This window comes from Cajanus cajan, chromosome 6 (assembly GCF_000230855.2).
Source record: "Cajanus cajan strain Asha chromosome 6, NIPB_CcT2T_4, whole genome shotgun sequence".
Classification (NCBI taxonomy): domain Eukaryota; kingdom Viridiplantae; phylum Streptophyta; class Magnoliopsida; order Fabales; family Fabaceae; genus Cajanus; species Cajanus cajan.
In genome coordinates, this window is record NC_138522.1 from 3,410,025 (window position 1) to 3,430,844 (window position 20,820).

Below are 20,820 nucleotides of genomic sequence, written 5' to 3' on the forward strand. Positions count from 1 at the left end.
AGCACCTACCTGCTTCCAGTGAAGAGCTCCTGTTATTAACAATGAAAATAGCACGGTTACTGAATTTTTGTAACCCTGTCCTGTTCCTTTGTTAACAACTTTGTGTTTTGTCAAAGTAAATAGCTGAAATCCCTATCCTGTTCTAATAGACAATGTGATGGGGACTCTCTCATTGGCACAGGTTAACTGCATAAGTAATATAATATGGAATTTGAACTTTGAAATATCTCTAATCTATCTGCACATATACTGTTCTAATAGACCAACACATAGTTTATATTTCTCTTTATTTTTTTATAAATATATTATATGATGTTATTGTGTGTTTTAATAACAGAAGCGTAGCCAAGCAAATAGAAATAATAGGACAAAGCAAAAGATGCCTCACACTGGAGGATCCAAAAGCATTGGAACCTTAATGGCCGAAAAGGTATTTGTGGATAATTTACAAATTATAATATTGTTATATTTGTCTTGAGAATTTATTTGACATCAACTTAATCCTATTAGGCCATAGATGGGATGGAGCCTACAAGGGCAGAAATCTTTATATTATCTCATAAGAAACGTAAAGATGGAAGACCATTGGATGAAGTGTCTGCAAAAATAGTGGTTAGATTTTTTAAGCAATTTTTATACTTGTTATATTATATATTCCATTTGAATTATTTTGAATATTTTTATATTGATTGTGAGTATACAATAACTTCAAACTTGCTTACATAGGATGTGATGCAAGAAAAATTGAACAATGGTGAAACATCTAATGAAAAACCTATTGGTAGTGTTGCTTGGGAAGGAGATGTGTATTCCCAAGTATTGGGAGCTGAAAGAAGTGGCTATGTTCGTGGCTTAGGGCTTGGTCCAACACCTTCTTTGTTGTGGGGTTCTAAATCTTCCATAGGAAGTACTTTTGTTGATAATATATCTAATGAGGTAGAACAAAGATTAGAGCAAGAGGTGAGGATGTTAAAGGAGATAAAGGAAAAACATGATGAAGAAATGAATTTGATGAAACAAAATCAAGATAAGTTACTTTCAGAACTATCTTTCATTAGAAAATTCATGTATAAACATTTTCCAATGGAGCTATCTATGCCTCAAAAGTTCAATGGAAGCTCATTTGGACAGGTATAATTCAAATGCTTTTAAACAATTTTTTTTTTCAAATTTTGATTGCAAAAAATTTTATTTTCTTATGTCTTAATTAGGTCTTTGGTACTAATATTGGCCAGGAAAAAGCACCAGAAATGCCACATATGCCCTTTGGTACTCATGGTAATTTGTTACTGCTTTTTGTTTATTGTTTCAATCTTGTCTAAATGTTTCTATCAGGGCAATAGAATATTCCTGTGCTAGAATTGATTAAAACAAGGGAACTTTTTCCAGCCTACACTCCCTATATTTTGTTTGTATGTTATATGTCTTTCCAAAATACAATGCTCCTTTATTGTAATTTATAAAAGAGAAAGATTTTTTTTTACTTTCTACCTTTTTTAGAAGAGGCTAGGTCTTTATCTAGATGATATATCCATCCACATTTTCGTTTCCCAAATAAACCCTTATTACACATTTATGTGACATTTGATATCCTGGTTGAATTTTTTTCTATTCTATAGCTTACACATTTGTCTTTTTGGATTTGTAGAATCACAATTACCTACAAAATCTACTGCAATTGTGAAAATAGGTTTGACCCATGTCTTCTTGTTTTACACATGCTATTTTTTCTTAAAGAGGTTTAAGTTACTTTTGTAATTTCTTAACCTTTTTGTTTGGATTTGTAGAATCACAATCAACTAAAATTCCAATTGTTATAGTGGAAACAGGTTTTAAAAAAATCTTGTTGCTTCTCTTTTGAGTATTTAATTTTTTTTTGTATAGTAATTTGATTTATTATAATATGTAGAGGTTAACAAAAATAATATGGTTCAAGCTGATGACCTCACTTCCTTGCTCAAGCTTACTAGAAAAGATAATGATGAAGCTATTCGCATACTATCAGCAAAGGCAATTGCCAATTTATCCATGAATGGTGATTATTTTTTAGACATTGTATTATTTAATTTCATTTCACAGTTTTTCCTTTAAATTTTTACTAGTGTGAAAACAATTAAAAAGCAACTTGTCTGGTGTTGTCTTGATCCAGAAATTTGGCCTCTTCTTCCTCTTTTATTTCAGTATGTTTGATTTTAAATTTTATTTTAATTTGTCCCAGGTTCTTGGCCAATCTGATCTAAAAATGGATGTTGAAGTCCCTGTTGATTGAAACTACCTGCAGTTTTCCCTGTTCTCTTGAAAGATAGAAATTGCATAGTTCAACTTTCTTTCCCACCATGCAGATTTCTAGTTGTTTGTTGCATGTTTTTGCACCTTGCTATTTTGCTTAGATGTCACTCTAGATATCTTTTTGGTTGTGTTATATTTTCAGCCGTAAGCAATTGTCTCTTCAGCACAAAAATAGCTTGGTGAAGTTTGTTACTGTGTTGGAACATTACCAATGAGGATAATGCTTTTGGTAAACTGAAATTAATGAGGGGATTGCTATTGGAACTCCAAATTTCTATTTAAACTCCAACTTTTTAGAAATTGTTTTTTGATAATAAAAAAAAAAGATTTAGACACTCACTACGCTAATTGGACTAAAAGATTTAGAAATTAATGAGGGGATCCAAATTGCTTTTCAGCCGATTAGTTTTAGACTAAAAATAATTTTATTTAATTGAATTTAATTAATTGAGTATCAATACGCTATCAAAATAAATTATTTTATCTAATAAAATTCAATTGTATTTCTATACAATTTTTTTTTACATATATAAGAATCTATTATTCAATAAAATTACTTTTAGTGACCATTAAAATTGTCACTAGAATTGTCATTAAAATTTTTTATTTTTCCCGGCCATTTAAAAGGTCTTTACCAGCACTCACTTTAAATGTCACTAATAGTTTTACCGACCCCAAATACAACGGCCATAATCTAATTGTTGATAAAGATATTAATGGCCATTTGTATGGTCACTAAATAACATAAAAATTGCCACAAAAAATCATTTTTGGTGTTGTGAGAAGGGCACATAGTTTACAAAAATATGCAACTACAAATACGTAAAGGCTTATCGTCCTAAAGCTTGTTGGTTAAAACTCTTATTATTTTACCTTCTTTAGAATTTGTTTGGCTCTCTTATTAGAAACTCTATTTCTCAACCTAAAACAGAAACACAATAAATTGTACACATAAGACAATATAAAATAGAATTTCCTATTTTTTTCACAATAAATTGTGTACACTTAAGACAACATAAAATAGAATTTCCTTTTTTTTTTTCCTTAAAGCCCCTCTTATTCAGAAAAATTAGACCAGCCTCAGTTGGGGGAGAACAAATGTAACTATGAATCTTGATTTTAAATGAATAGCAAAAAAGATAGAATGAAAACAAGTACCAACTGTTGAGAAGAGAAAATCCAATTTGTTCGGTGGATAGAGGTCATAAAATTAATCAACCATAGCAAATCATTTATTCATATATATATTTTATTTGGTTTAGATTCAAAACAAGTTGGAGATTAAGCAGGAGACTCGAAGGATTGAAATGTAAGAAGCGAATTCAGAGAAAGACGAAATGCAAATCGAGTTGACATACAATATAATATTAAGCCAACGAAACCCCAAATCCCCTATTCAGACATTAACTAGGAAGCACCACAACGTACGTACAAAACTCAAGTGAGAATGTTAGGATAGTGTTAATAGCGTGAGTGCATGGAAGATACATCATACATCCATGCAAAGTGCAAACTCCTGTTCTATTTGTCTGTGTGTTAGTGGGCCTACTCGGCTAAATGAAAAATGTGAAGTTCGGCCTAATTGGGTAGTCCGCAGGTTGTGGTTAAAACATTGTTGTGTAAATTGTAATTTTGGCCCTATATATCCTTTTATTTTATAATAGATATATTTAGCCTTTTATTTTAAAATTTTGATACTAATTAAGGATTCGTCATTTTCTTATATTTATCAACGTAATATATATGAATAAAAATTAAAAAAATAATATATAATTTTTTTTAATATGTATTTTTATAAATTATTGATATTTATTTTATTAATAAAAATATTATTTATTTATTTATATTTTTTTATCTAAATATCATAAATATTACATCACTTCTATATGACAATAATAACAATCATATAGATAAGGTGGTGATGGATGTTCGACAACAATAGTAATAAATGATATTGTAATAATTATCTTTTATTTTATTTTATTGTTTTTTACATAAATTTGATATGCAATCATCTTACTTTTATCATAGTTTAGTATCTTTATTTGTGCATTTTCGTTAATTTTGTAAGTAGTTAAGTTTATCCTGCTTTTAATATTTTTAGTCTAATTTATGGTGTTTTGATGTATGAACATCTTCAAGGTAGCTTGGGCTCAAAGAGTGATCAAGAAGTGTTAAAGTTGGCCAAATGGTTGAGTGGCCATCATTACTTAACCTTAATTACATGACAATTATATATTGGAATAAGTCAGATTAGACTAAATTTTAAATATATAAACTAAGTTTATTTTGTAAAATTAAAGTTTAAGTCTGACCTATTATTTATTATAAACTTTCTTTTTATAGATTTAGTCTATCTTTTTTAAAGTATGACCTAACCTATTAGTCTATTTAAAAATTTATTTAAATTATTAATGTTAATTAGGCCAATAAACTTAATTTTTAAAAATTAACTAAATTATTTTTAAAATATAGTTTACTCGGTATTTTTAAATTTTAAATTTTAAAATAATTATAAGAGAAATATTGAATCATTTTCTATTCAAGGAACAATTCATGTGTAACCATGTATGTTGATGTATACTCATGTACAAGTCGTAAGCTTATAAATCTACAATAAAAAATAATTGTATAAAAAATATTTTAGTCTAAATGTGATCTTTTTATTAAAAATATAAAATGAAACTAGACTTTAAAGAGGTCAGGTCATAAATCTTTTATTTAAGGTATGACCTATTCTCATCCCTAACAATAATACTCTTATTTTTTTAGTCTCATGCAACGAGTAGTTTAGGCGTTGAACAATTTTGAACGATCCATTATCCCATTTTTGTCGAACATGTATAGTCAAGTATCCTAGTCTTTTGTCTAGCGATTTTGTTTCCTTTTATGGAACTTTTTGTAAGGTTGTTGTTGTTAGGGGAAAAAGGAAGTTTTTGTATTTTTTTGGAGTTCTTAGACAACAATACATTATTTTATTGCTTTAGAGCTAGTTCCTTCATCTTGGTCCATTTTTCTCCATTTTCTCATGCCCATTGTTGGTTGCTTATGGAAATAAGTAGCTAAACTCTTTATTGTTGGGATTAGATATAACTAACTCGTTTTCATGTATTTATTGTGATTAATATATTTATCTTTGTGCTTCAATGTTAGTATTATTACTTTTATGTTTAATATTTGTTGTGATTTGATTCATACCTTGTTTTGATATTTTGCTTGTTATTCGAAAATGTTCTCTTAACCTTGAACTACAGTAATATACACCTAGTGATCCTTATTATTTTAGGAATGAATATGGATTATTAGTCATCATTGTGGTTTGTGAACTTAATGCAAATTATTTTCATTAAATTTGTAAGGGATTAACATTTGGTAAGGTACTTAGTTATTTATTATAAGGTTTTAGGGTTAAGAAATCATTTATAAACTAATGTTGATTTTGAAGTCCAAAGAGAGTATTAAAGTTTTATGAAAAAAGAATGACTCATAATGAAGTTTAATCCCAACATCACATATCAACCATTTCATAATTCTATTTCACCAATATTCTTACCTTTAAAGCATCAAAATATCGTTTGTTAATATTTACTTTGTACGTTCTTAAATCAAATATATCAACTCAAACATCCAATTTGTTTTAAGTGTTCATGTAACGATGAATTTGTAAATTAATTGCCAAGTATTGTGCAATTCCTCATGGGATTGACACTGTCCTCAACGATTTGGAACACTTTTCAAATAGTCAAATAGCAGTGGTAGTGTTGGGTGCCAATAGTATAGGTTAGGGTGATGTTGACACAATATCATACTAGTGAGTATTTTTGTGTTTGGGACAAAAAGTTGTCCCATAATTTATTGTGTAACAAAAAATTAGTTTTTTTTTTTTATCTTGTCTCTCTATATTTTTTTTTGTCCTATCTTATAACTCTTTTATAAATCAAATGTGAAACAATTATATTTGTTTTTTTCAATACTATATTTTTTTTAATGAATCCAACATATTTGATAAGTACAAATATGTTATTTGACTTTTTTTTAGTTCTCTTTTACATTCACAACCATAACCCTAGTTCCCTCTAATAGCTTTCTAACACTATGCATGTGACAATACATTTGCTTATGAAGTTGAGGTAATAAGTTAGTTGTCTCATATTAATTTATTGTGTAACAAAAAATTAAATCTTTATTCAATGTTTCTTTATCTTTTTAGTTCTATTCCATGACTCTTTTGAAAATTAAATATAAAATAATTATATTTATTTTATCTTATACTATAATTTTCTTTAATGAATCAAACATATTTGATAAGTACAAATATGCTATTTCATGTTTTTAATCTTTTTTTTACATTCACAACCATAACCTTAGTTCCCTCTTATAACTTTCTACTACTATGCATGAGACAACACATTTACTTATGAAGTTGAGGTAATAAATTAGTCTAAACTTTTTTTTTTTTTGTGAAAAAACATTATAAAATTATATATATATATATATATATATATATATATATATATATATATATATATAACAAACAATGGAATAAGATTATTATATAATTCTATATCAAAAAACTAGCAAATTAAAGTTGAAAATAAATAAATGGCTAAATTGTACTTTTAGTTCTTGTATCAATCTCAATTTTGATTTTTATTATTATTTTAAAACAGAAAAATTCAGTCTCTCTAATTTAAAAAAATATGGAATTTTGGTTCTTTCTTCAAATTGACATCTTCTAATCATTAAATTTTAATGTTTATTCATATTTAAATGATGTGACATTTAATAACATGACATTTATAAAAAATTATAAAAATATTAAAATAAATTTTTTATTAATAAAATAAATATCAATAACTCTTAAAAATAGATACAAACAAAGATATTTTGTATGTTATTTTTTAATTTTTATCTACATATACTACGTTACTAAATATCATGTCACTTAAATGGTAACAGATCATCAAATAATGTTAAAAGTTAACGATTAACGAACATTAAATTAGCGATAAGAACAAAATTTTGCATTTTTAAAATAATGAGAATTTATATTTTTATTTTAAAATAGAGGGACCAAAATTGTAAATCGATAAAAATAAATAAACTAAAAATATAATTTAGCTTAACTAAATTATCTTGAAATCACTTAAAAAGATGGTTTGTTTCCATTATTATTAGTCAAAGCTAAATAAGATCAACAAAATTATCATGTACGTATTTTATTTTTGTATTAATTAATGTTAATTAAATATTTCCTTTATAGAGATAATAGATTTAGAGTGTGTTTAATTATGACAAACACCAAAATTATTAGACACTTTTATAATTTATATATTATTTCAAGAAAAATACACAATACAAATTAAATAAACTAATATTAAATTTACTATAATATTATTTTTAATATTAATTATAATAACAAGTTTTTATTATAATATTATTAATAACGATAATTGTTATAATTACAATATTAATAACAAAGATAATAATAATAAGCGGAAAGGTGATGCAATGATGACAATGGACGTAAGGCAAAGACATATTACCAATTATGATAAGTAATAATTTTTTAAAATCGTATGGATGCTAAAATTTCATCAGGCAAAGCCGAAAGTACGAGAAAATAAAATACTGATTTATATGTTTTCTTGTCTCTTACTACCAGTCAAAAGAAGTTTTTTTTTTTTGTCTCAAATGCCTTCATGTAATTTCAAAGAGCATGTAACATATATTATTTTTTTTTTCTTTTAAAACGGTGATTTGTTGCGTTGGTGATGATGATACACATTTTAAATTGTATAACTTTTGATGGTGATGACACACATGAGGTCTTGATTGGCTGGAATTTGACTATAAAATTGGCTTTAAATTAAAAATTCGAACTATAAATAAATTCATTCTAATTCATCCCACAGACTGATACCCACAATTTTTACCTTTAATATATTTTTTATTCTGATATTTGCCCAAAAGTTTTCATTAATGGTATAAATAGAAGTTACATTCCACACTACTCAATCTTTAGCATATTAAATTATCAATGGTCTTTTTTTAAGAATGTGTAATCAATACAAAATTTGTTTATAACACTAATTAACACAAGCAGTAATTATTATTATTTATTTAAAATACTTGTTTTGGAAAATAAATTTTTCTAACGAACTAGACTTTTTTATTTGATAAAAAAATGATTAATTACCTTTTTTTTATTATATATAATTTCATTAAAAATTAGAAGTGGAAGAGAAAATGTGATTTAAATAGTAGATAAAAACAAAAGCATTTGAACCTCTAAAAAATGAAAAGAATTTGAACCTCTGAGTGGTGGGAAAAGTACAAGAGGAAATGGATTGGATCTTAATTTGGAGATGACGAAAGGAAGAGGGCCCCACAGAACCCTAAGTTGTGTCGTGTGTGTCGTGAATCGTGATTTGACATGAAGAGGAGAGAGAGACACACAGAAATATTAGAGGATCATAAAATTTGCCAATTCTCACAAATTAAGCGCCAAATCTCATTCAGGATGAGCACCTCCACCGCCGCCAAGAAAACCAAACGCCTCCACAAAAAGTCCATCTCCGCCCCCAACGGAACCATTCAGCCACCGTACGCACCTTCTTCTCATGCATTAATTATTTCAACTTTTTCATTCATTCATTCATTTATTTATTATTGTTGTTGTTATTTTCGTTAGCGATGATGGCGGAGAAAGGACGGTTAGGAAGCTGCGGTTGTCCAAGGCTCTCACCATCCCCGACGGCACCACCGTTTACGACGCCTGCAGGCGCATGGCGGCTCGCCGAATCGACGCCGTTTTGCTCACTGATTCCAATGCTCTGCTTTCCGGAATTCTCACTGACAAGGTCAGTGTGTGTCTCTGCGTGCTTCGCGCCTTGCGTCGAATCTTTCGTGTCGTTTCACGCTTTTCTGTGTCGTTTTCAGGACGTTGCTACTAGAGTCGTCGCCGAGGGGCTCAGGCCGGAGGAGACCACGGTGTCCAAAGTAATGACGCGGAATCCCACTTTTGTGACGTCGGATACGCTCGCTCTTGATGCGGTTCAGAAGATGCTCCAGGGTTGGTTTCTAATTACGTATTATGAATTCATGCGTTTCGAAGAGCTTTTACGATGCATGGTCGTTTTTGTTACGTATACTTGCATATTGTGTGGAGCCCTGTGTCTCTAAACACGTCAAGTGCGTTTTAAGTTATCTGTGTTTGGAGGAAAGCACTTTTAGTTCCACAACTAGATATGGGAATAAAAGTAGTAAAGGAAACACTATTCCCTCGGTACTTTTTTTTCATATTTTAAAATTCAAATCAAAAGTGTTCGATTCTTATTATAATAGCTGATTTCATACTATCAACTAAATTAATTAACTTTCTTAATGACAAATGACGTACTATCTTGGAGTCTTAGAGTTGGGTCATAACTTTATTGCCTTGTAATAACAACTACTATTTGGCTACTTCGATTTAGAAAGTCATTAATTGATATTTGTATGTTTGTCGTTCCTTCCTCTCACCATGCGATTCCTCAATTTTCTTGGCACTGAATTTGTGGCTTTAACTTTGTTGGTGGTTCTCTTGCTTCGTGTTGTGGTTGTTGAGTTTACTAGTTGCACTATATTGAAAAACATGAAATTTTTTTCGATTTTTGACTGTGATTTGCTTTCTCCTCTGTTACCATCCTTCAGCTCATCATCTGAACCAAAAAAAAAAGTGGTTGGCGACAAAATTTAGGATCTAGTAATTACAGGCACAAATTTATTATTATTATTTGTTTTGTGGGGTGGGGAGTTTCCTGCAATCATGGCTGTCGTGTGTTTTATGGCTTTCATTCCGTTTTATTTTTATGCTCTTTAGGTTTTCTTCTTCTTTACGATAGAATTGGGTAAATGATTTTCTTTGTGCATACAACTTTTTTAGTCTGGAAAGTAATTCATTAAGTGAGAGATATGATTTGACTTTTTCAACTGATAGGTAAATTCAGACACCTCCCTGTTGTGGAAAATGGAGAAGTCATTGCCATGCTGGATATCACCAGATGTCTTTATGATGCCATATCAAGGGTGGAGAAAGCTACTCAACAGGGGAGTGCTGTTGCTGCAGCAGTTGAGGGAGTGGAACTCCAGCAGGCTAGTAATGTATCTGGTTGGTTAACAGATTTCCTTTTACATACATTTTTTTATGAGGCTTCCTGCTTGTACATGAACTCATGAATTGCTTATACTTGCATGTGGTACATCTGTTTAATATTTATAACTGTCATGAACTTGTAAGTTTTATTTATTTATTTATTTTAAATACGGAATCAATCCTTTTGGCTTACTCTTAAACTGACTTGGCTGTTAAACTTAATTTAAAGCATTGTTATATTTGTGGCAGAAAATAATTCTCAAAGGAACTGGCATACAAAAAAAAAGTTTGGAAAAATTATCAAACAATTGCTTTGGCTTGCTGTTTTCTTTCATTTTTCTTTTTATGAGGTCCAAACTTCACTCTCTTATTTTACAGTAAATATATTTTGTTTTTTTGAAATGTTCAAAGAGTGGTCAATGTGATAACCTATTCATTTATCACTTGTGTGGTTATTTGTTACTAAAAGAAAATATAATATAATTTTCACCCAAGAAACTATTTTTGCCAGGAATTCCTATACCTCAATGACATACATTAGAGGTTAATTTGTAAGGTCTTCTCTCTGTGAAGTTTAAGGAAAGTGGGTAATGGAGGACCATATGCTATTAAGAGAAAGACATTACCTTTGCAAATTCTGCTGCCTATATCTCTGCCTTCTCACAATAATATTTGGAAGTGTTGAAATTGCCATATTTTCTCTTCATATTGTAATGATGATAATTCAGTTTCAATTGTCAATGTTTTTGTCAGCTCCAATTACTTTCATTGAAACATTGAGGGAGCGCATGTTCAAACCTTCCCTGTCAACCATAGTCGGTGAAAATACAAAGTAATTTCACATTATATTTTCTTGTGTTTTAATGTGTTGCAAAGCGACCCTTTTATAATCAGATATAATAGTTTTACAACATTCTGTAGCTTTATGTGTTTCTAGGGTTGCTATTGCATCAGTATCAGATTCTGTCTATGTAGCTGCAAAAAAGATGCGGGAGTTGTATGTAAGTTCAGCTGTGATTGTGACGGACAACAAGATTCAGGGGATACTCACGTAAAATCTTTTTCCTGATGCTTTATTCTCTTCTCTTAGAAATCTACGGTAGCAAATAACATACGTGCCTGCATGTTTTTTAGATAAGCAATCTCCTTGAATGATACATATGAAATGGACATTGGACAATTTTTATTTTATGCACAATATGTTGTCCTGTAAATCTGTTCTGCAGTTCAAAAGACATCCTTATGCGCGTGGTGGCTCAAAATCTCTCCCCAGACTCGGCTCTTACAGAAAAGGTTGTTATGATTTTATTTTCTGAAGTAACCATACTTGAGTGGAGAGTGGTTTATTCTGAGTCTGAGATGTCTTTTCTTCTTTTGGCTGGCGCTTATTTTTGCTAGGTATTCACAATTAATTTGATTTGTTTTTTATTCTTCCCTTCATTACTTATTTTTTATTAGGTGATGACTCCAAACCCAGAATGTGCATCTCTAGAGACAACAGTTCTTGATGCGCTGCATATGATGCACAATGGGAAGTTTTTACATCTTCCTGTGGTGGACAGAGGTTAGTTTTGCTTTCTTAATTTCCCATGCACTTTCTTACATAGTTTTGCTGACTTTTATTTATTATGCACTTGCAGATGGAAATGTTATTGCTTGTCCGGATGTTTTGCAGATAACTCATGCTGCAATTTCTCTGGTAAATGTCATGTTTGAGACACATAAAATCCACGATAGAAGAAGCTATTTTTATTGGATATTTTGAAGTAGAAAATGTTCCAGTTATCCAGTGTGTGGCGTGTCTGGATTTTGTGTCTGTTTTTCTGGTGATAGCTGGGTATTGCAATAGGTTACCCATAATCGAGCATCAGTTTCTGTTTTTGTGCATTTAACTTTCAAGATTTTTCTTTACCCATAATCGATACATCTTTCCCTAGCTGTTATTTGATATTTGCAATATTTTAGATTCTAACTCAATTTTTTTTTTTCATAATTAAAAATTTAAATGTCTACGTTTACATCCATTATAGACTGTGTTGTTTTGGCGCACATCCAATTTGATCGAAGGAATTAAAGTGTTGTGATGTAAAGTATCTGTGCCTCTTGGACTTGATGAAATTAATGCATTGATAATTTCTGTCTATATTTGAAGGATTGCGATATTTGTTCACGATTTGGCTATTTCCCCAAATTATCAAAACTTGATGCCTTGGGTAGTCTCAGATCCAATGAACCAGAGTATCACTTACTCTTCCCCTTTCCCACTGCATCATGATAATGATTTTTATAGCTGTTGGGCGTTCACTCGTGTTACATGAAAAAGATGTATAATCTTAAATATTATGAATTAAGAATTATACACATTTGGCACTATTATACGGATGCTAGTGTCCTGTTTCTAAGTTGTGCACTTTGTAGGTTGAAAGTAGCTCTGGAACATCTAATGATGCGACAAACACAGTTATGCAAAAATTTTGGGACTCAGCTTTTGCTCTAGAGCCTCCCGAAGATTGTGACACCCATAGGTACCTTGGTGATATCTACTTTGTTTTCAATATATGTTGTTTTTGTTCTGTAAATAAGTATATATGTCTGATTGCAGTGAAGCTTCTGGACTGCTAACTTTGGACGGGGCAGATACCACGAAGTCTACATATCAATCTGTAGGTTTTGGAAATTCATTTGCTTTTAAATTTGAGGATCCCAATGGTCGTGTCCATCGATTCTACTGTGGTGAGTGACATCTTGGGGAAAGCTTTGCAGTAACTTAAATATATGATTCTACATATTTTTTCTGTCGCTGTGGACATCCTGTGCATAAACCTGGATTAACTATTTTTAGAAAAGCTTGCTAGTATATGATGCTGTCTTTTTTGTAGGTGCTGAAAATCAAGAGGAGCTTCTATCTGCTGTCATACAAATAATTGGTGATGTTAATGGTGGAGAACGCCCTACAATGCTGGTATGCTTTATTCTAGATTCTAGTTTAGTTTTGTCTACCTTTTGGTTATACTATATGCACATATTATGATACTGGCTCTTCTCTTCCAGTATAAGGACGATGATGGTGATAAAATTATTATCGCGACTGATAACGATCTTGCGGCTGCTGTCAGCTATGCTAGGTCTGCAGGACTGAAGGTGAGGTTGTCTTTTATTGATTTTTTCATTTGATGCCTTTGATGTGTGCATTGAATTAAGCGTCTTTGTATTTCAGGCTTTAAAATTGGATTTGGAATTTGCCAATTCAACGACACCAACAAAATCACCAGCTGGTTCGGAAAGTATACAGAAAACGAGTGTATTGTCTCTCCGTTGTGGTATTTTTGCAGGTGTTGTTGTTCTAACGAGCATTGGCGTATTGGTATACTTAAAGCGCTCTAAACAGTAATGTTTGCCAGCTTGAAAACAAAACATTCTATAATCTTAGAGTCTCGTGGTTAATGACGGACACGGAATAGGTTGATGGTGTGGAGGTTCTCTAGTCACTGATGTAATTAGAACCAAAGATTTAGTCCTGGCATACAATGCTCTGATCCTCAAATTCTTCTCTATTTATTAAGGTACCTGTAATTCCTTATATATAGACTTTTTCCATGAAGCATTTAGTCATTTATCTTATTTTTAAGATGAGTAAATGTTGAAATTTTTAAAATTGTATATTGTTCTCAATTTAGTTTTTAATTTTAATGAAATTTTAAAGTCTCAAAAAATGATAATTTGTCTTTTGTTAAATTAGTTATTTTTTTTTAATGGAAATGTTTATGTAACACGATACTATTACGAGACATATACATAGTTAACATGTGACATATATGTAGAATAATATGTATAATGTATTGTGTGGGTGTGTTACGTGTGGGTGTGTTACGTGGAACATATGTATTATAATATATGACTATAATAATATTATTTTAATATTTAAAATTGTAAAACAATGTTATTTTAGCCTTTTAAATTGTAACAATGTCATTTTAATTCTTAAAATTATAATTTAATCAGTTTAATTTTTAAAAATTATTATAATTTTATTTTAATCAAATAGTTATGATTTGGATATTTACACAATAAAATAGATAATTAAATTAATATTATAAATATGATGATAATAAATATATTCAAATCATAATAAAATTCTATCTAAGATATAAATTAAATTCCAATTCTTGATTAAGTAACAGAAGTAAAATATGTTTTTATCAATTAAATTATAATATTAAAATTAAATATTTAAAACATATTGTTTTATAGTTTAATTTTTTTTCACTGTAATAAAAATCATTTGATTAGTCTTTAAAGATAAATGAGATACTAATTTTGAGATCTCTAAAAACCTCATCACTTATGCTTTCATTGAATAACGAGAGAAGTATAAAAGAGAAAAATAAAAATAAAGAGAGAATGAAAAATAAAATGAATTAGTATTTTTTTTAAAGTGTTTGGACTAAAAGAAGAGAGAAGTAGAAGAAAGAAAAAAGAAAAAAAAGTATATGTACTTTCAAATTTCATAATTTTTCTAAGCTTTTTACAAAATATCTCTATCTATGAAGACATTTATTCTATTACTATAGATCCCACTAGCATTTTCTCTTGTTTCTTAATTTTCTCCTTTTCCAAATAATTTAAAAAATTATTTTCTCTTATACTTCTTTTTTCTTGTAGTTTTCTCTTTGCAAAATCTATCAAAAATAAAATGAGTTAAGCAATTTATAAACCTTCTTTATTTTTTAATCTACTAAGACATTTTTTTCTTGATAAAATTGTCATAGCTCATCCAACATTTCAGTAGTCTTATTAATAGTTAGACACAATAATTAAAACTTGAAACTAATGAGTATATTGGATTAGAATTTCAAAAGATAATGTTAGCATAAAAAAGTTATGTGAATTTTGATGGATTTTAAAAGAATTTATAAGAATGTCATGATTTTTAAGATTTTTTTAAAAGATTTTTAAAACTTGAATTTTAATCAAGACTTTGTGAAGCATGATTTACAAATACTAAATATCCTCTCAATCACATTTTTTTAAGGATGTGATGTATGACATAAATTGAAAACTTCAATTTTATTTTGAGACTTAATATATATTTCAAAATTTTATATTTCAATATTAAATTTTATTAAAAATAAACGGTTAAATTTTCATAATTTAAAAAATTTTAACAATAGATAATATTTAATAATATAAAATTTTAAATATTTAATAATTAAAAAAACAAATATTAATAAATTATACATCAATTGATAGATAAAAAAAATAAGAGGAGAAGATGAAGAGATAAATGAGAGAAATGAATAAAAGAGAAAGAGAAGAAAGAGAGAGAGAGAGAGAAAAAGAAACAAAAAAGACAAGCGAAAAAAAAAGAGTACGAGACAAAGAAGAAGAAAAATAGATAAATGAGAGAGATAAATAAAAAGAAAAAGAGAAAATGAGATAGAGAAGAAAAGAAAAGAGAGAAGCAAGAATGAAGGAGAAAAAAAAATATGAGAGAGAAGAAACAAAGGCAAGAAAAAAGACTTAAGAAAAAGAAAAAAGAAAGAGAAAAAATAGAAATAGAAAAAAATGTCATGTGAAAGTGAAATTGTTTGATGAGTAAATTACATATAAATTATACTAAAAAATCTCACAAAATTTCAGTATTCAAAGTAATGTATTGAAATTTCTATATTTTTTAATATTAACAAAAAAAATTAAGTAAAAAAAGTTTTAATTGAATACTCCTAAATTTTGACAAACTCCTTAAAAAATCCTAATTATTTTAATTGAATATCACCAAATTTTGATAAACTCTTAAAAAAATCTTAATTATTTTAATTGAATATTACATAATCTTTTATATTAAAAAACTTTTTTATAATAAAAAATATTTTTAAAATCATTGAAATTTTAATTTAATACACCCGTAATTTGAATTGTATTTTCAAAATTAAAAGAATAATAATTAGCATAAATAACTAAAAGAAAAGAAAAAATAAACCAATAAAAAGTGAAATTACTTTTACCTAGCTTTTAGCACGACTTATCTTGCATCACATCTCTAATTTTCTTTTTATAACTACGTGATTGCAAGCAATTTTGTTAATATTTAATATTTAAAAATTTTGACTAATTGAATTTTCTCTATCAATCACGAAAAGATGTACGATTTTTAATTGTTTCTTTCACACAAAATATCATATAATTCAGGGCAGATTACGGGGAAATAAAAAAAGAAACAAAGAAAGATAAATCGTGAGATTGAGATAAAAAAAAAATTAAAAGTAGGGAAATTAAAAAAGAGTTAATTATACATACATTGTCGGTGTAAAACTTTTTACATAACAATAAATCATATCTTTTAAATTATTTTATTTTATTTTTATTTCATTAAATGAGTAACTGACATAACATTATTAAAAAATTAAAAAATATGATTAGTTGTTAGTGTAAAAAAAATTTACACAAGCGTGTATAGAATAAAGAATAAAAGGAGGAAGAAAAAAAAAAAAAGCACAGGAGAAAAAACATCGAACGAGGAGAAAGACGGTTGCAGGTTACAGGTGCATTATCAGGTAAGTTCAAACTCTCCCTTTCTCATACAATGTCATGTTCCTTTTTGTTGCTGCCTATGACATGCTTGTTTTCATAGTTCATGTCTTCCAAGTACACGTGAATGTGCTCTGTTCTATATATTTCTTGCGTGAAAAGCAAAGTAAAAAAAAAAAGAAAAAAGAAAAAGAAATATGAAGAAACAGATAGTCACCAATCTCCATACGTGATTTTGATTTTGGGTCTCTCCAAAACTCATAAAAATTTGAACTTGATCATGGAGGAGGGTGAAAGAGTGATGCCTTTCCAGGGTTAATGTTTCTTCTACGCTCTTCTTTTCCACTGTAAAATTTTCTTTTTGCGAGGGATCATATTCAACTTGTGGGGTGAAGGAGTGAATGAAAAACAAAACTAGATTTTTGTTTTTGTTTTCATCGTTCCCAAAATAGAATGTGTTATTGTTTAAAAAACAAGGAAAAAGATCAGTGGATACCACCAATCTCTAGTTAACACCTAAAAAGGGAAAGAGATAGAAGTGTAGATATAATCATATAATAGATTATATAATGTGGTAGGAAGATAGATAGAGAAATAAGTGTTTGTGGTATCTATGATAAAGTGTCCATTATCCACTTATCATCATCCTTAGAAGAATATAGGTTTAGCTACCCTTTTTATTGTACAGTTTTATGAAATTTACCTTTTGATTCTTATAGTTAAAAACGTTTCATTTAAGTTCTTATACATGCTATTTTTGTTTCCTTTTAGCTCTTGCCGTCCCTTGCTGTATGGATTGAAATGTAAAGATTATACAACTAGAGGGGTCTAAAAGGTATTTAATCCAAAAATATATATACTGAAAATGAAAACAAAGAAGATTATCTAACATCCACTCAATGTTCCTTAGTTTTGTAACTCTTTACTTGCAGCCGTAAATCTTGATTATAAAAATTATGGAGGAATGGAGAAAAAAATATGGTGATACTGGCAATGGCAACATCTTCATCCGGTCTAACAGTCAGGACAATCACAATGTCTTTCCACATGTTGTGCAAACTAGAAGCAGAAGTAGTTTCTTGAACAGAAATTCTAGAGCAAAACAAGTTGTTGATCATGATCGAATTGGTAAAGGAAAACAGCTTAACCACACTTCTGGTGCTGCCCATTGTAAAGCTGAGATTACAGTCAGTGAAGTGGAAACTGCCCTTGCTTATTTGCGTACTAAGAAGGACTCAGACTCTAACTTATTCTACGAAACAAAGATTGTTGAAGGTCGTTTAGCATCTCTTTTTGTGGCAGACTCTGTTGCTCAGTTGGATTATGCCTGCTTTGGAGATGTGATGGCAGTCTGTAGGATGAATTCATACAAGATGCACTTTGTCATATTGGCTGGCCTCAATCATCATCATCAAACATGTATATTTGGATGTGCTTTACTTCATGATGAGACTGTCGAGGCATACTCATGGTTGTTCCAAACATTACTTCATGTGATGCAGGGTTGCATGCCCAAATCTGTTGTCACTGATGGTCATGAATCTGTGTGTAAAGCTATCAAGCATGCGTTGCCACGATCACGACACCGGCTATGTGCATGGCATCTTGAGAATGATGCACATTCCATTGTTGATGACCCCTCTTTCATATCTGACTTCAAAGTGTGCATGTTGGAGGCTCTTTCGCTTGATGATTTCGAGGTTAAGTGGAAAGTGATGGTTGGCAAGTATAAGTTGTTTGAAAACTCATGGATCCATAGCATGTATGAGAAACGCCATATGTGGGCAGATGCTTACTTTAAGGGACATTTCTGTGCTGGGTTGAAAAGCACAAGATTATGTGAAAGCATTTATGAATGTTTGAGTAGGTTTGCACAACATAAACTGAAACTGTGTCAATTTATTGATCTATTTGATAAGGCAGTTCTTAAACTCCGGTGGAATGAGGGGAAGGTTGAATATGATGCTACTAGTGAGTCGTTTGCTCTCTCAACTCGTGTGAAAATTGAGAAACATGCTGCCGAGGTGTTTACAAGGGAATCTTATAGAATGTTTCTTTCAGAGATGTGGTTGGAGACACATTTGTTTGTGTTAAACAAACATGATGGTTCAAACATTCGGAAATACAGATTGGGAAGCTCTAAGCATCATAGCTTAGCATGTGATATTATGTTCAAGCCTAGTGGTCCAAGTATTAAATGCTCATGCTTGAAGTTTGAGACAACAGGGTTTCCTTGCTGTCACGCTATTCATATAATCAAATGTGAGCAATTAGAAAAAATTCCCCGAGATCTCATACACCCAAGATGGACAAAATCAGCAAAGTCCACTGCACAATTTTGGCAGGGTTTCTTGCCTCCAGTGTCTAATGATGTTGTGACAAGAATGATGCGTTATGGTAATTTGATGTCACATTGTTTAGTACTAAGTTACTTGGGGTCAAAATCAGACCAGATATTTAACCTTGTACACAATAGATTGCAAAAGTTAATGCATGAAATAAAGGAGTTATCATTTTCCCCTCATGCAAGCAATAGTGGGGCACTTGGTATACCTACTAAGGTGAAAGATGGTGGACCTGTCTCAAGAAGTGAAAGATCCAAAAGTGATGATGATCATTCCAGAAATGTGGAACAGATCAAACACAAGTATCCTAAACTCATCAGTGCTGGAATTAGTGTGGCAGACAAATGTCCCATAGTTATGCAAGCCACCTTGTGTAATTCATCTGATAAGGCCTAAGGGTAGGGACATTGTTACCAACTCTCATGTATCTCAGTGACAAGTTGATGTTGAGAGGTGCATCAATCAAACAGATGATAGCTCAACAATTGATAATGGATCTAATACTGTCAATACCTATTAGCAGGGCTAATTCAACATATAAATTTTTTCCTTTTCTGTCTCTGTTTCTAAAAAAAACTGTCATTAAGAAGATATTTACTTGTACCTTATTGCATTTTGGCTCCTTTGATGAGACAGTTTGGGCTATGAATTTTGCCTTTCCATGGTGGTGTGTACATTCCGAACCATGATATTGCTAGACATCGATATTGGCAATTGTTGATGTGGTGGGCCTTAGGATCTTTTTAAGTTCTATGACGTTACTTTTCTCCGCACAGGTACATGAATAATTTATCGTTATTTTTTGGTCACAAAGGTTCACTTGATCGAGACCGAATTAGGATAATCATTTTTTGGAATAAAGATCAGTGTGGTGACTTGCTTAACAACGTCTACAATTTCAGAGAAAAAAAATGACTACTTGCTTGTGGTTCTTGAATAAATCTGTAATCAGCCAAAATTTCGAGTTAAATGAACCTTACATCAATTTATCAATTTTTTGAACAATGTTTGATATCTCGAACCAAATGATAAATTTAAATGTTTTTGGTTTCTATAATATTGGTTGGTTTAGATTTAGATTCTAGGCTCCGCTTTGAGTTTCAAATATTTGAAATTCAAATTTGGACAACTATGATTATTAGTTAGCTTGAGTACAAGTTAATTCAATTATGATATACTTAATTGTAGTTACTTAACTTGCATCATAGACTAACCAAACTTATATATAGATGATTCTTTATACATATTCGTTACTTTTGAGATTATATGAGCGAAAATTGAGTTTTTCTCTCAACTTTAAAGAGTCAACTCTTTCTCTCTTAGAATGCAATTCCATGAACAATTCTTATGAATGAACTTTTTCTTGTGGTGAGTCACATTTTAGGCTTATTTCTCTCTTTGAGAGTGATGCCAATCCATTCCTTTCCATCTCTATTTTTGTGTTCTTCATTTGAGCACCTCATGAATGAAGGATCTTGGGATAGGAAAATTTGAATATAAGACAATCACTCTTTGAAGCTT

The 20,820-nt window shown here is 30.0% G+C and overlaps 2 protein-coding genes and 1 long non-coding RNA gene across 3 annotated transcripts; all 3 read left to right on the top strand.

The window, feature by feature from the left end:
* Window positions 1-17: 17 nt before the first annotated feature.
* Window positions 18-2,553, top strand: LOC145958910 (uncharacterized). Its single transcript, XR_014434466.1, has 3 exons — window positions 18-430; window positions 1,649-2,035; window positions 2,219-2,553. It is a non-coding gene; the product is annotated as an uncharacterized LOC145958910 (long non-coding RNA).
* A 6,089-nt stretch (window positions 2,554-8,642) lies between these two features.
* On the top strand, window positions 8,643-14,047 carry LOC109803634 (CBS domain-containing protein CBSCBSPB3). Its single transcript, XM_020365303.3, has 14 exons — window positions 8,643-8,895; window positions 8,984-9,152; window positions 9,232-9,364; window positions 10,271-10,441; window positions 11,180-11,258; window positions 11,364-11,477; window positions 11,653-11,719; window positions 11,885-11,990; window positions 12,067-12,125; window positions 12,845-12,951; window positions 13,029-13,159; window positions 13,306-13,388; window positions 13,478-13,567; window positions 13,644-14,047. The coding sequence occupies exons 1-14, from the start codon at window positions 8,726-8,728 to the stop codon at window positions 13,815-13,817; spliced, it is 1,653 nt and encodes a 550-aa protein (XP_020220892.1). The 5' UTR covers window positions 8,643-8,725; the 3' UTR covers window positions 13,818-14,047.
* Window positions 14,048-14,204: 157 nt separating this feature from the next.
* LOC109803703 (protein FAR1-RELATED SEQUENCE 5) lies at window positions 14,205-20,418 on the top strand. The gene is made up of 3 exons (XM_020365387.3): window positions 14,205-16,980; window positions 17,726-17,789; window positions 17,887-20,418. Exon 3 carries the CDS (start codon window positions 17,911-17,913, stop codon window positions 19,693-19,695), a length of 1,785 nt encoding a protein of 594 aa, XP_020220976.1. The 5' UTR covers window positions 14,205-16,980; window positions 17,726-17,789; window positions 17,887-17,910; the 3' UTR covers window positions 19,696-20,418.
* The last annotated feature ends 402 nt before the right edge of the window (window positions 20,419-20,820 follow it).

Excerpts from the sequence above, each read along its gene's own strand:
- LOC109803634 (XM_020365303.3), top strand. The coding sequence starts at position 8,726 with ATGAAGAGGAGAGAGAGACACACAGAAATATTAGAGGATCATAAAATT. Across the intron at positions 9,365-10,270 it reads GGTTCAGAAGATGCTCCAGG|GTAAATTCAGACACCTCCCT; the intron begins GTTGGTTTCTAA and ends TTCAACTGATAG. Across the intron at positions 12,126-12,844 it reads CTCATGCTGCAATTTCTCTG|GTTGAAAGTAGCTCTGGAAC; the intron begins GTAAATGTCATG and ends TGCACTTTGTAG.
- LOC109803703 (XM_020365387.3), top strand. The coding sequence starts at position 17,911 with ATGGAGGAATGGAGAAAAAAATATGGTGATACTGGCAATGGCAACATC.